The 16144-nt window shown below is 45.3% G+C and overlaps 1 protein-coding gene across 1 annotated transcript in view; it reads left to right on the forward strand.

Moving 5' to 3' along the window:
• Positions 1–16144, forward strand: part of LOC124803077 (glucose-6-phosphate isomerase) — an 84670-nt gene that overhangs the window by 20169 nt on the left and 48357 nt on the right. Inside the window, exons 3-4 of the mRNA XM_047264206.1 lie at positions 4638–4829; positions 5051–5131. Coding sequence (XP_047120162.1) covers positions 4638–4829; positions 5051–5131 — 273 coding nt within the window. The remainder of the gene's footprint in view (positions 1–4637; positions 4830–5050; positions 5132–16144) is intronic.

A 16144-nucleotide genomic window follows, 5' to 3' on the forward strand; every position in this document is an offset into this window, starting at 1 on the left:
CTGGAAGCATCTGGCGGAAAACATGTAGGTTTAAAAATCATTCCGCTTAAAACTACAAAATATGCACAACCTCTGGATGTTTATTTCTTGAGGCAATATAAAATATATGCCAAGAGAATAACAGACTTCATTAAACTGTTACAGTAATATGCAGCCGAAACTGCACGACAGATTCTTTATCATGAATATGCATTCTGTCATTTACAATCAGTTATGTGCAGGAGTATACAGACCAATGCTTCGTTACGTGTGGCAGAACGCTGGCTACGATATTGGTGAACCAGTGAACAACTTCAAGTGTCATTGATGTGGCGTTCAACACTGATATTATAGAATGTGCAGATACGCCATGCGATCAACTTGCATTTCTTCACTGTGTGTTTTGCAGTCATTCGTATTGCTCAAAGCATTTTATTGACATTCCGCATTTACATTTATAGTTAAGATTGCTGCATTGCGTATGGCGTCTACAATTACATCTACAGTGATATCTAGAGCATGACTGCAGAGTTTTGCAGAAAAGCGATACCCACCAGCACATTCAGAGGTACATAATGGTCCTGTAACCAAACGTTCATACAGATCTGTTTGTTCGAGCCCAAGTACTTTCCTGGTAAGAGCCATGCACTGTTAGAATGTAGATGCAGATTATAATGAGTGTTGTAATGCTTCATAGTGAGGCAGCTTGAAGCAGGGGAGTGACCTGATGCGCCTGTGTCAGGCTGCTGTTCTAGTTTGGGTAACTGCTGGATGGATGGCAGTGACATGTGTTGGCAGTGAAGCATGCGTGGAACCACGAGGGGCGGCGTGACCGGGCAGGTACAGTAACCTAGCTAGGGGAGTTGTTGTGGCGGTTAGGCGTGGGTCGACAGCCAGGTGTGAATGCGGCAAGTGGTTGTTTACATTCCACTACAAACGTGGCGCCTGGGTCTGTCGTGGTACCTGATTATTGGTGCCTCGCTGCAACGTATTCTTGTGAGGCTGCTGCGGGCAGGCATGGAAGGGCTTGGCTGAGGTCAGAGCAGATCAGCGACTGTTGGTTGGCCGGGCGCTGCGCAGTGGTCTCCACGGGCAAGGCCAATGTGGAGACGTGTGGGCTGGCTGTAGATGCAACCGGTGTTGATGTTTGTGCCGGAGCCAATGTGAGTGTTTATCAAGGCATGATGTTGTGCGAGGGTAAACATCCAGTTGGCAAGGCATAACCAGGTTTCCATCTGTTTGTCCTCAAGCATTAGCATTGCTGTCTCAATGTTTTCAGGCAGCTCCAAAAGCCATAGTGACCATAGAGCACAATCTGATGAGAGGTTTGTGTCGATTCGGAGGCGTAACCTGTGCCACAGCACTGACTGATTTTCATGGCCCAGCAACGTTTCAGTGATGGCTAGGTGGAGTGGGTGTTCAGGTGAATGCGATAGGCCTGTAATGTGAGTGTCTTCACTGTCACATTTCCGTTAGTGTTTGGTGTGTGCAATAGAAGGTTGCTGATAAGATCAGTGTTGGCGTGGTGGTGGTTCAAAAGCACCAAAAACTTGTCATGGTCGTCTGTGATCCCGGCCGGCTGCATCATGCACTCACAGAGTGTGAATCATACTTGCGGAGAATCAACTTGTGGTAGCAGCAGGTGTAACCTGATGTATGGCCGCTGGTAATCTGATTGGTGGCGAGGGGCCGCGAGCAGTATGAGGTGGTTGTAATAGTGCAGAGTATCTGGTGCAGGTTTGTGAACTCTGTCTGGTGGCGCCGATAGAGGTGGCAGCTGTTGTCGTGGTGCAGTAGTTGTGGGAGGTATGTCAGTAATGCAGGTATTTTGACCAATTATCACGGAACATGGCGCAGGTGTCATGGAGGACGGTGATGTAGTGGGGCACCAAGGAATGTGGCATGGTGGACGGGTTCTGATTGGTGGCAATTGTAGTGGATGGCACATCGGCGTGGGTCACCCAATGCGGCAGCTGGTGAGGCTTGCCATATTGATATGCTGTGGTCGCAAGGTGTGAAAACCCTCCACAGTTGCAGGTAGACACGGTGTGCCTGCTTGTTGAGTGACATCACATGGCTGGCATGGTCCTGAGCACGGTGCGGCTGTTGTCAGTGTGACGTCACCATGATGATGTCATGAGGGTCACGGTGCGGCTGTAACAAGTATGATGTCACCGGGTGACGTACAGTACCGCGCAGAGCATAAAGTTCAGGCGTCGGCTGTAGAATAACATGGTCTGGCGCATGAAGGTCACTTGTAGGACGGATTTGTCCACGATAACCCGTAAATATTGGTTCTCTGCAGTGGAAGACGGTAGTATATGGTGACGATTGTTTAACAACAATTGCGGTACTCTGGAGGGTGTCCATAATTTGGTACATTGCACACGGAATGTCGATATGTGCTGAGTGACTAGAATGAAAATTAATGTGTATGGTTCATTAACACTGTCACTGATTGGTATATTAGTAGCACTGGTCATGTGGGAAGTGGGGATGGCAGCAGGAAACCATTGTTCACCGTGTAGGGTCACTGTTGAGGTAGCTCAGTTAATTAAGGGAGTTGCAGGCTTCGTTTCACCACCTTCGTTGATAACATTGTACTTGATTTGTGATTTAGTGTTTTTGTCTATTTGCCGAGAGATCATTATTCTCTGGTTTGGCAGTTGTTGAAACTATGGGAACTTTGTCGACCGTTCGAGAACTATAGTTGCACTGGTTATATCGTCCGAGAATCAGCGAGAACACCAAATAAATGCACAGATAAATCGTCTGTATTGATGCCAGGTGATGAAGCATCATCATGGGGCATATTCTTCACGGCGTGGAGTTTGTATCCCACAGTAATTGCTGGAATCCCGGCATGAGTATAGCTCGGTATTTCACGGTGCGGTTGAAAAGAAAATAATGGGGCCACCACTGTTGGTAGTTGAGTGGGCGTGGTAATTATGACAATAAATAATCGCTCACACTCCCATCACTTACTGCGAATACTGTTATTCTTGCAGCGCATAACCAATGCGTGTAGCATAGAGCGCGTACTACAGATGACTGATCTGACATAGATATAGTTGTTCTTGCTGCGATAGGGTAGTGATATTATACGGGATAGAGCCAGTGGCTCTATATCCACAGAAAATCGTTGGTGTTCTTTCGGTCGGTTTCAGCCACCCTCCCTGAAAAAGCACAAACTGTCCCTTCTCTGGTATTGCTACAGTTTGTCAGCAATTGCTTAATGTCTATGTAAACTGATGATCAGAGTAACTTTCCTTGATTTTGCTGATACAAATGGGAATTTAAAATTCAGGTTTTGCCCCTTGTCGAGCTTAAGATTGCAGCAGACACGAATTCTAGTGCACACGTGGCAAATTAGACTCTGTTGTGGCTACTTGGTGCAAGCCATTACCTGGATTACTTTGTGGGATTATTTCTATTTGACTCAGTACAGGGTGATACGCAGTAATTCGTCACACACAGAAATATGTGCACATCCATATTAAGATGTAATGATCATGTAGCTAATGTGAATTCTGATTTTATACATGAACAATTATCCTAGCATTTTAAAAGAAAGTCACATAATAATTTTAGTGTAGAAGTTTATGACAGCTAAAACATACTTGGAAAATGTGATCAGTAGCACTGTTGGCGTCAAATATCTGTGACTATTGGTGAGACAGGAAGGGAGTTTGAGTGAATAGGAAGAAATATAAGGTCCATATTACTGGGTCAGATACATAGAACTCTCTCCACCTTCACCAGTGATTAACGAGTAAGTTGACTTTAGTTTATATTCATTGTGAGGAAAAATGACACAATGGAGGATTGGATGATTTGCTGACAGGCATTGTATGTGATAGCATTACTAGCAGTTAGTAATGTGGTTAATCTAGTTCCATTGATATTGGTCAGTGTTTTTGTCAAAGGGCCTAAATGGATGGCTACTGACGACTCATCTCATGTATCCAACAACTTGTATTTTTTTAGTGTTGTCTTCTTGTCACGATTCAGGGCTCTACACAGCTTGCCTCTACTTGCTGTCGGAGAGCTCAACATGTCATCAGACTGCCTGGAGAGATCATGCGATGAGTTCATGGCATTATTCTGTGAAATTCAGACAGATGTGTCAACACAGTTTGATGCTCATGTATTCATCTGCATCCCATTGTGCATTCCTGCAATTCCTATAACATTCAGCTACATGAAATTTCTGGTTATGAAGAAATTAATGTAATAGACTTCTGAGCTATCATTTATGTGTGATTTGTCACATGACCATCTTGGATTTAAGGAAAATTGATTGTAGAAAGGAAAATATACGTGAACCATTGCAACACTTCATGTGTGTTTCGTCATTTTTACTTCCCAGCAGCTGTACACAACATTGCATTTTTAAATATCAACAGAGAACTACGGAGGGAAACATTTTTATGTGAAAATTATTTTTATTGTAATTTTAGTGTAAAATGTCCATCAATTTTGAAATGCCATTTCTTTAAACATATTTTTAAAGTATTGTGCAACAGCTCTTTTCTTGTCAGATAGTACATTAATTCTGGAAAAACCTCCATACTGGGGGTGATAAGTCCCCTGTACAATTACGTAATTGCTTTTATCTGCTCATGAGTAGTCTTTATTTACTAATTTATTGCTTTCAGGCTAAAGCAAGACAAGTTGAGAAAGCACGTGATCTCATGTTTTCGGGTGCTAAAATAAATTTTACTGAAGACAGAGCTGTTTTGCATGTGGCACTGCGAAACCGTAGCAATACTCCAATTCTTGTTGATGGAAAAGATGTAATGCCAGAAGTGAACAGCGTTTTGGAGCACATGAAGACATTTACAAAACAGGTAAAAAGTTAATAGTTGGTTGTACTAGTATTGATATTATGAAGGAAAACACAGTAAATGTATTTAGACATGCTTGCTCATCACACTCTCTTTATGTAATTATCCACTTCTTACTGCCTCATCCTAGAATGGATCATTGCTCACATTATGTTTAGAGCAGAAAAATTGTGTTAAAGATTATGCTGAATTTTTCGTAAATTCTAATAATTCTTTTTTTCTAGGTGATCACTGGTGAATGGAAAGGATATACAGGGAAACCTATTAAAGATGTCATTAACATAGGAATTGGAGGTTCAGACTTGGTAGGTATGAATTGTAAGATTCAACAATACAAATAGATTAGTGAAGTAATAACAAATTGTGTACATAAATAATAACACTGGTTGTGGGGTTTTCTATCTGGCAACAGTGTTGGGCATACCCTTGCCTGTGGTGACAGCCGAATACTACAGAAGTCTCTATTGAGTTTCAGCTGTCTAATGTAGCATGATGATCTCTACTGATTTTTCGAGCACAGCTGTTATTTCTCGTGTAGTTTGAATCTGCATGATTGAATTTTAAGCAAGAGACTATCATGAAGGTATTTTTTTTCAGATTCTTGTACAACTACAATTGAATATCTTAGCAATTGTTAGGAGAGTTCATTTATTCATGGGTTCAAATATGTGGGCAGCTGAAGGCATATTCAAAAGGTTGAGAATCAATTGAAGATAAGCCTTTAGAGTTGAAGACCACAAACGTCGAAATCTGCACAAACTGTGTAATAACCAGGAATTTACAGGAAGTTGATTTTTTTGTGGAAAAGTAAGAAAAACTAAGGCACTCATTTTGTCATAAACCACTCTTTGAGGTTTTGCTGTGGGGATCAGTCAGTAGTGGAATCACTACGTAAGGAATGTTTGTTGCTCTATTGTGGCTACCTGTGTAGCACTAACAGACTTCAGTACTGCCCACAAATTTTTTTAGCTACTTGGTATATTTTTAATTGGAGAAGGAAATATGTAGAAAAAAATATTTGAACATGAATGTTAGGTAGATCAGTGGAGAACATTCAGATGTTGTGTTTTTCCTAAATTCATCATAAGTTATTACTGTGGAGACTATCTTACAGTGTCATGCCTAAAGCAAATAATGACTGCAGCATGATTATCACCCATTTTGTAACATGATGCATTATTGCTGTCGAAGTATGTTAATAATGGCAGATTGAAGAATGAATTGAAGATAAGCCTTCAGAGTTAACGACCACAAACATCGAAATCTGCTCAAACAGTGTAATATCCAGGAATTTACAGTAAATTGATTTTGAGTTACAGATTGAAGAATGTTTGTGGAACTGTTCATCATGTACATAAGGCTGTTGTACACTGACCTAGTGTGACATGGATCGGTCATAACAATGATAAGAACAGGCCTTACAAGGATAGCAGGAGAGGTTCTAAGTTGCATAATTTTTGACAGGACTGGAAAAAATTATTACATGTTTTTTTTTTAATAGTTTCATTGGCTAGCTAATGATGCAAAAAGTTCTACATCACCACGCAGGGTATCTTAAGTTACCTTCTCTCCATAATACCAGTATCATACGCTATTGTGAGAAAAGTTTATTGTGAAACATTTTTTGCTTTTGTTGTATTTTTCCAGTTGCATCCTCAAAATTTTACTCCTTTACTCCATGCAAATACAGATTTAAGTTTGCTCGTGGTACATTTTGTTTCTTGCTTTTAAGGATAATGTCTGTTTCAAAAAAGGTAAATCTGCTGCCCAAATTACTGTTACCTTTTTTTCTGCTTTATTCACCCATAAATTTACAGTTGCACTTTTTTACTTTTCTGATAACAAAAAGCAAGATGTAGCAGATCCAAGACTAATTAATTACTATTCTGAATCACATAGTGTTTTTGAAACAATTAAGTATATCGAAATGCTGTCTTGTGGTAGATTGGTATAAAGAATCACAGTGGTTCACTAGAGGTTCCCAAGTTACATCTAGCCTTAGGTATGGGTGTGTTCATTGTATTGTGTTGATTCTACCTAAAATGAAAATGTAAGTATTAGAACTAGTCAGCTTGAGGAGAGAAAACTCCTCAGCCAAGATCACATATGGAAAACCTCTATTTATGACTGGTTTCGGTAAACTAAATTACCATCATCTGATCTTCTGTGATGAACACCTGTCTTGCTGTGCTGCCATCAGTTTCTGATTCTCTATGGCTGTTGATGCATTATTCAGCAATATTATTCGGCTCTGACATTCTGGTAGGTCAAAACACCACTTGTTGTTCCAGTTAACTATCGCCTACAAAACTTCTCGAAACAGTACACATTACTGTCTTGCAAAACTGCGTTTTCCTTATAGCTAATTATCTTTCTTCTGTCTATACTTTGTTTTATATGGAGTTGAATAGTGCTGGTATTTCAAGTTCGGTGCTAAGTGCGATTAGTATGAGGAAGATGCAGTATTGCAAGACAATTTTCACTGTCTCAAAGGTTTTGTGCACAATAGATAGATAGAATAATGAGTGGTGTTTTGACCCACCAGACTGTCAGAGATGAGTAACATTGTCGAATAATGCATCAAAGACGGAAGAAAATCATAAACTGATAGCAGCACAGGAGAAATGTGTTCATCAGAGAAGATCAGAGGATGGTAATTCAGTATACTGAAACCGATCATTGTAAATAAAGCTTTTACAAATGTGATCTTGGCTGAGAAGTTGTCTTTCTTCCAGTTAAATATTTACAGATTACCCCGTATTACTCAGCATGAGCAAGAGAACTACACTCATGCTCATAAATTAAGGATAATGCTGATACATGGTGAAACAATGCTCTGGTGGGTGGTTTGCGGGTTTAAATCAACTTTGGGTCTGACCATGTGGTGCATTTGACCTCCGGTCATTGCACGATGGCGCTGGCAGCAGTCCACATACGCAGAGGTGTGTTGGTGCATATCAGAGTACGGTGCAGCGAGTAAGTGTGCAGACGTTTTCAGATGTGCTAATGGTGACTGTGTGTTGAAAATGGCTCAAAGAACACATATTGATGACGTTATGAGGGGTAGAATACTAGGGCAACTGGAGGCTGGTCAAACACAGCAGGTCGTAGCACGGGCCCTCCGTGTGCCACAAAATGTGGTCTGAAGATTATGGCAACGATTCCAGCAGACAGGAAACGTATCCAGGCACTACAGTACAGGATGTCTACAGTGTACAACACCACAAGAAGACCAATATCTTACCATCAGTGCCCGCAGACGGCCACGGAGTACTGCAGGTAGCCTTGCTCGGGACCTTACCACAGCCACTGGAACAGTTGTCTCCAGACACACAGTCTACAGATGACTGAACAGGCATGGTTTATTCACCCGGAGAGCTGCAAGGTGCATTCCACTCACCCCTGGTCGCAGGAGAGTGCGTAAAGCCTGGTGTCAAGAACACAGTACATGGTCATTGGAACAGTGGACCCAGGTTATGTTCACGGACGAGTCCAAGTATAGTCTGAACAATGATTCTCACCGGATTTTCATCTAGCGTGAACCAGGAACCAGATACCAACCCCTTAATTTCCTTGAAAGGGACCTGTATGGAGGTTGTGGTTTGATGGTGTGGGGTGGGATTTTGATTGGTGCACGTACACCCGCACACATCTTTGACAGAGGAACTGTAACAGGTCAGGTGTATTGGGACGTCATTTTGCACCAACATGTCTGCCTTTTCAGGGGTGCAGTGGGTCCCACCTTTGTCCTGATGGATGATAAAGCGTGGCCCCACCGAGCTGCCATTTGGAGAAGTACCTTGAAACAGAAGATATCAGGTGAATGGAGTGGCCTACCTGTTCTTCAGACCTAAACCCCATCGAGCTCGTCTGGGATGCTCTCTGTTGACGTATCACTGCATGTCTTCAAACCCCTACAACACTTCAGGAACTCCAACAGGCACTGGTGCAAGAATGGGAGGCTTTACCCCAGCAGCTGCTCGACCACCTGTTCCAGAGTATGCCAACCCATTGTGCGGCCTGTGTACGTGTGCATGGTGGTCATATCCCATATTGATGTCAGGGTACATGTGCAGGAAACAACGGCGTTTTGTAGCACATGCGTGGGGATGGTTTTCTCAACTTATCACCAATACCGTGGGCTTACAGGTCTGTGTTGTGTGTGTTCCCTATGTGCCTATGGTGTTAGTGCCAGTTTTGTGTAGTGCCATGTTGTGTGGTACCACATTCTACAATTATCCTTGATTTATGAGCATGAGTGTAGTAAGATTGTACATTAATAAGAGGAGAAACACCTAGAAGCTTAATCTGAACATCATGCTAACAGTAAACTGGCACTGTGCTGCTTAACACTAAATGTATCATAAAAAGTGTTGCACTTCACTAAAGACATGCATTGTTTGGGTTTTTCGATTTGCAACCCCTGTCTGTATATAGAGCCATGGAGGTAAAAGCAAGCCCACATTCTCAATGCATTTCAGAAGAGTGCATTTTGCCTCCAGCAGTGGCTTGCATACATTGTTCGGTCAGTTGACATGCCTCAGAGTGTCATTTCGGAGTTCGAGCTTTTGCTCGTTGTCTCTTTGAATCGAGAAGGTTTGTTGTCAGCCAGGGTTGCCATCTCCCTAGTCGGCATACACAGTGATGTCTTCATTTGAACATTAACAACCACTGTCATGAGGAGCATATCATTGAAGACTGGCCCTTTAGATGTTGCCTGTGGTCTACACAGGCTGATGATGGCTCATAGTTAACCTGAGGAGCCAAATGTAGGGAATGTTTTGACCCAGACAGCGCACAACTATATCCTTTCAATTAGTTTTGCAACTAGACATTCAATAAGAATGACAGTGAAATGAGCCTGGTATAATTTTAAATGAAGATGTGGGTAAGGGAACCTAGATCACTGGATTTGTTTTGTGTTTATAGAGTACAGGATTTGTGTGATGCCTGATGGCCATTGAAACAGTTTGCAGGTGGCTGGGTGCTGATGCGTGTCCTGCAGATTAAGCAGGTGGATCAGTCATGTTTCTGGCTGATACTAATGAGAATTCAAACCAGAAACTATTAGGTAAACTTTTATAAATACTTGTGAAAATAATCAACTTTCCAGTTCTCTAGCTTATGATATAACTCAATACATTTGTGAAGTTATGACATGGCCACAAATAATTGATTCCTAGAGTCCCTACAATTGTTTAGTTAACTTTTTGTCGTTCATGGTGGGATTTTTTGATGAAAAATCTGCAAATTTCATCTACATAATTTCTTTCCTGTGTGTCCAATGGCAGTATGAACATAGAAAAGAGGAGCTTCCCATGAACTTGTTAGTGTATCAGAATGTGAAACAGGAATAAGTCATCACATTTCATAAAGTCTACGATTCAATTTTGATATGAATAAGATAAGGAGCAAAGTTTTTATAAGAACTTGCTGCTGCTGGATAAATAATATTGGCACTAAAGACAAAATTAAAATTTTCTTAAGTATTCAGATGAGCAAATGCAAATACATAATAATGACCTGCTGAAAGCAGTTATCAAAAATACGTCTACATCTACATTTATACTCCGCAAGCCACCCAACGGTGTGTGGCAGAGGGCACTTTACGTACCACTGTCATTACATCCCTTTCCTGTTTCAGTCGCGTATGGTTCACTGGGAGAACGACTGCCGGAAAGCCTCCGTGTGCACTCGAATCTCTCTAATTTTACATTCGTGATCTCCTCAGGAGATATAAGTAGGGGGAAGCAATATATTCGATACCTCATCCAGAAACGCACCCTCTCGAAACCTGGACACCAAGCTACACCGCGATGCAGAGCACCTCTCTTTCAGAGTCTGCCACTTGAGTTTGCTAAACATCTCTGTAACGCTATCACGCTTACCAAATAACCCTGTGACATAACGCACTGCTCTTCTTTGGATCTTCTCTGTCTCCTCCGTCAACCCGACCTGGTACAGATCCTACACTGATGAGCAATACTCAAGTATAGGTCAAATGAGTGTTTTGTAAGCCACCTCCTTTATTGATGGACTACATTTTCTAAGAACTCTCCCAATGACTCTTAACCTGGCACCCACCTTACCAACAATTAATTTTATATGATCATTCCATTTCAAATCATTCTGTACGCTACTCCCAGATATTTTACAGAAGTAACTGCTACCAGTGTTTGTTCCGCTATCATATAATCATACAATAAAAGATCTTCCTTTCTATGTATTTGCCCCCCCAGGGGGTCCACAACTCTTTTGTGGATACGTGCGTGGCGAGCACGGGGCCCCGAGCCATTGCAGCCTTCTTGCTCTCCCGGGCTGCATTTCCTTTCCCTTCCCCTCCTTTCCCCTCCATACCCCTTTCCCCTCGCCCTCTCCTCTCCCTCTATTGGTGTCCTTGCTTATGTTGGCCCCCGCTATCCTCCTGGTTCTGTTGGTTTTACACTCCGGCTTTGTTGCGTAATCATCTCCTCCTTTTGGCATTCCTTGGTCCCCCTCTGGGGTTTGACCTCCATTCCAAAATTTCTCTTCCGTAGTGTGAGCCATTTGGGGAAGAGCACCTTACCTAGTGTCTCCGACGTGTGCCCTCCTAGTCCATTCCACCTTTTCTTTTACGTCGTTGTCTGATGCTAGGGTGCATAGCCAGCACGGTAGCCAGCCCGTGTGGTGGGGTCGCTATGTACCCTTTTGGTTGAGCCCCCTGAACACACAGGGATCACACTTCTGATACCTGAGCTGTGACCTCCTCATGCATGCCTTGGAGTGGTTGCTCGTCATCCTGGAGCATCGGAACTCCCGGCAATGGCCGCCGTGCCAGACGGCCCTTGCTGTGGCTGGGTGGCGCCCGTGAGGAGAGCCCCTGATCGGAGTGGGTGGTATCAGGGCGGACGCTATGCAGATGAAACGCATACGGGTCCAAAACTCTGGCCGCTCTTCTGCGGCCGTCTCTCTGCGTGGTACTGATTCCTCAAGTGCTTCTTCTCTTGCCCCTTCGGCCTTCCCTTCCGTGGCTACCCCCTGGGAGGAGGGTCAGGCCCGTCGTCTAGGGGCAAAACCTTTCCCCCGTTATCTAGTTTGCACCAGGACTGATGGAGATACTTTCACCAGTGTCAAACCTTTATTCTTTGTGGAACACATTGAAGACAAGTTCGGCGAAGTGGACTCCCTGAGCAAGATGCGGTCGGGTTCGTTGCTGATAAAAACTGCTTCGGCTGCCCAATCTGCGGCCCTTCGTGCCTGTACCCATCTTGGCACAATTCCCGTGTCCATTACCCCTCACCAGTCTCTAAATATGGTACAAGGTGTGATTTTTCACAGAGACCTCATCCTTCAAACTGATGAGGAACTTCGGGACAATCTCGGACGGCGGGGTGTTCATTTTGTTCGGCGTGTTCAGAAGGGTCCTAAAGATAATCGTATTGATACTGGTGCCTTTATCCTGGCCTTTGAAGGGGATACCCTTCCTGAGAAAGTTAAGATTATGGTCTATCGCTGTGATGTGAAGCCGTACATCCCACCTCCTATGCGCTGTTTTAAGTGCTTGCGTTTTGGCCACATGTCTTCTCGCTGTTCTCAGGACCCTCTCTGTGGTGACTGTGGCCGTCCACTCCATGAGGGGAGTCCCTGTGTTCCCCCTCCTGTATGTGTAAATTGTCATGGTAGTCATTCTCCACGTTCAGCAGATTGCCCAGTCTATAAGAAAGAAAAAAAAGATACAGGAGTATAAGTCCCTTGATCGTTTAAGCTACACAGAGGCCCGTAAGAAATATGCACGATTGCACCCTGTGTCCATGACATCTAGTTACGCCTTGGTTACATCTTCATCCCTTCCTCCCCCTTCCTTACCCCCGTCCCGGACCCCTCTCCTTCCCCCCACCCCTGCGGCTCCCACACCTTCTCCTCTGGGCGCTGCTCTCCCTCCCCAGCCGGAGAAGTGTCCCACTCCTTCGGCGTCTGCCGGTCAAGGGCGCCTCTCCCGGGATGCTCCTTCCCGGCACCTTCCAGGTCAAAGGTCTGCTGCAGCGCGGCGACCGCGAGAGCCGCGGTCTATCGGCCCCCAGGTCGCCCGGTCTCTTTCTGTTCCTGATCTTGCTGCAGCTGGCTCCATTATGCCACACAGCCCTCCTCGATCTCAGCCTGAAAAGAAGAAGAAACATAAGTCCCGGGACAAAGAGCCTCTGGTGTCACCGGAGGTCCCTTCCCCGACTTCACAACCGGATTCTGACCTGTCGTTTATGGATGTCGCCCCCTCCTTGTCGGTGACGGGTGGGGACCCGGCGGTATGACTGGATTTAGCATGTTTAGCCCTCCTTTAAACCATCGTTCTGTGGTTCTCCAATGGAACTGTAATGGATACTATCGTCACCTTCCAGAATTAAAATCCCTTCTTTCGTCCTACTCTGCAGCTTGTGTGGTTCTCCAGGAATCTCATTTTACTGATGCTCACTCACCGACCCTCCGTGGGTTCCGTGTTTTCTGTCGAAATCGGGTCGGACCCTTGCGGGCTTCTGGTGGCGTTTGTACGTTGGTCCGTACAGACATTGCTAGCACGTGGATTCCTCTCCAAACTACATTGGAAGCGGTTGCTGTTAGGGTCCACTTAGACTCTGCAGTCACAGTTTGCAATCTTTATCTCCCTCCTGACAGGACTCTTACACCTGCTGCCTTAACCACCCTTCTTCAGCAACTTCCTCCTCCCTTCCTCCTCCTTGGGGATTTTAATGCTCATCATCCTTTGTGGGGCAGTGCCTTTCCATCTAGACGAGGTCTTCTTATAGACCAATTTATTGCAGACCACGACCTGTGCCTTCTTAATGATGGCTCCCCTACTCATTTCAGTGCTGGTCATGGTACCTTTTCTGCCATTGATCTTTCTCTTTCTTCTCCCTCTCTCCTCCCTTCATTACACTGGTCGCCACACGACGACCTTTGTGATAGTGACCATTTCCCGTTGATTATCACGCTCCCTTCCCGCTCCCCGATGGAGAGGTTACCTCGTTGGTCTTTCCACCGCGCCGATTGGCCTCTATATACTGCACAGGTCGAGTTTTCTCCCTCTTTGTCGGGTTGTATTGATGACGTCCTACGTGACGTGTCTGACGCGATTGTTCGCGCTGCTAACCTTGCTGTCCCGCGCTCATCTGGACAATTTCGTCGTCGGCAAGTCCCGTGGTGGAGTACGGCCATTGCCATTGCCATCCGTGATCGCCGTCGAGCTTTGCAACACTTTAAGAGGCACCCATCTGTAGCCAGCCTTTCTACCTTTAAGCGCCTTCGCGCTAAAGCCCGTTATTTAATCAAACAGAGCAAGCGGATATGTTGGGAACGATTCGTTTCTTCCCTTGGTTCCACTGTCCCTCTGTCACGGGTATGGGCTACACTTCGCTCTCTCCAAGGTTGCCATCGGCAGTCCACCCTCCCAGGCCTTCACCTCCCAGATGGCATTTGTACGGACCCATTAGTTCTCGCAGAACATCTTGCGACCCATTTTGCAGTGGCATCAGCGTCGGCCTCCTATCCAGCTGCTTTCCTTCATCAAAAACAGCAGGCTGAAGCTGTCACCTTATGTTTCACCACTTGTGAGTCAGAATCTTACAACGAACCTTTCACTGAATGGGAATTTCTTTCTGCTCTATCTTCTTCTCACGATACGGCCCCTGGCCCAGATTCCATTCATAACCAGCTGCTTCAACATCTCAGTGCTCCACAACGGCACCATCTTCTTCGGGTGTTTAACCGTATCTGGCTCCAGGGTGACTTCCCTTCTCAGTGGAAGGATAGCATTGTGCTTCCTGTCCTTAAGCCTGGTCAGAACCCCCTATCTGTTGACAGCTATCGGCCAATTAGTTTGACCAATGTTGGTTGTAAGTTACTTGAACGGCTGGTAGCCCGTCGGCTCACATGGGTTCTCGAATCTCGGGATCTATTGTCCCCTTACCAGTGTGGCTTTCGAGAGGGACGATCTCCAATTGATCATTTACTTCGCTTGGAATCCGCAGTTCGGCAGGTTTTTTCCCAGCGCCGCCATTTGGTTGCAGTGTTTTTTGACCTTCGCAAGGCCTATGACACGGCCTGGCGCCATCACATCTTACTTACCCTTCATCAGTGGGGTCTTCGGGGCCCACTCCCGATTTTTATCCGCCAGTTCCTGATCCATCGGTCATTCAGAGTTCGAGTTGGTACTGCTTTTAGTTCTCCACGGACCCAGGAGACGGGCATCCCACAGGGTTCTGTCTTGAGTGTCCTTCTTTTCCTCATTGCTATCGATGGACTTGTGGCCTCTGTCGGTCCCTTGGTCGCCCCTGCCCTGTATGTGGATGATTTCTGCATTTGGGTTAGTTCCTCCTCGATGCCATCTGCAGAACGGCAGCTCCAGGTGGCTATACGGCGTGCCTCTGCATGGACCCTCTCACACGGGTTTCAATTCTCTCCTTTAAAATCGCGGGTGGTCCACTTCTGTCGCCGTCCTACGGTCCACCCTGATCCAGAGCTCTATCTTGCTGCACAAAGATTGCCTGTGGTTCCACAGTTTCGTTTCCTAGGTCTTCTTTTCGACAACAAGCTCACTTGGCTGCCCCATATCAGACTCCTGAAGGTAGGATGTTTCCGTAAACTCAATGTCCTTCGCTTCCTTGCCCACTCCTCTTGGGGTGCGGACCGTTCCCTCCTCCTCCGTCTTTATCGTGCTCTAGTTCTGTCACGTTTGGACTATGGTTGTCAAGCTTATGGTTCAGCTGCTCCTTCCACGCTGCACGTGCTGGATCCGGTACACCATCGTGGTATCCGTTTGGCCACCGGTGCCTTCCCTACTAGGCCTGTTGATAGTCTCCTAGTTGAAACTGGGATCCCCCCCCCCCCCCTTTCTGTTCGGCGGTCCCAGCTTCTGGTGTCTTATGCCCTTACTATCCGTTCTTCTCCCGCTCATCCTTCCTATTCTATCCTATTCCCAGACCATGGACGTCGCCCGCCTGACTCCCGCCCTCGGGCGGGTTTACCGGTTGGGCTGCGCCTTGCGTCTCTTAACCGTGATTTTCGGCTTCCTTCTTTGTCCTGTCTTCCTCGCTCCCTCCCCTCCACCCCTCCTTGGTTAGTTCCTCGGCCTCGAATTCGGATGGATCTCCGCCGCGGTCCGAAAGATTCCATCCCCCCGGTGGTGTTTCGTTCCTTTTTCCGCCAAATTTTAAGGGAGTTTCGGGATGCTGTTGTTTTTTACACTGATGGCTCTAAATCTGCTGATCATGTTGGGTATGCCTTCACGTCCTTTGTTGGAACGGAAAATCATCTACTGCCACCCTCATGTGGGGTGTTTACTGCGGAAT

This window comes from Schistocerca piceifrons, chromosome 6, assembly GCF_021461385.2.
Source record: "Schistocerca piceifrons isolate TAMUIC-IGC-003096 chromosome 6, iqSchPice1.1, whole genome shotgun sequence".
NCBI lineage: Eukaryota > Metazoa > Arthropoda > Insecta > Orthoptera > Acrididae > Schistocerca > Schistocerca piceifrons.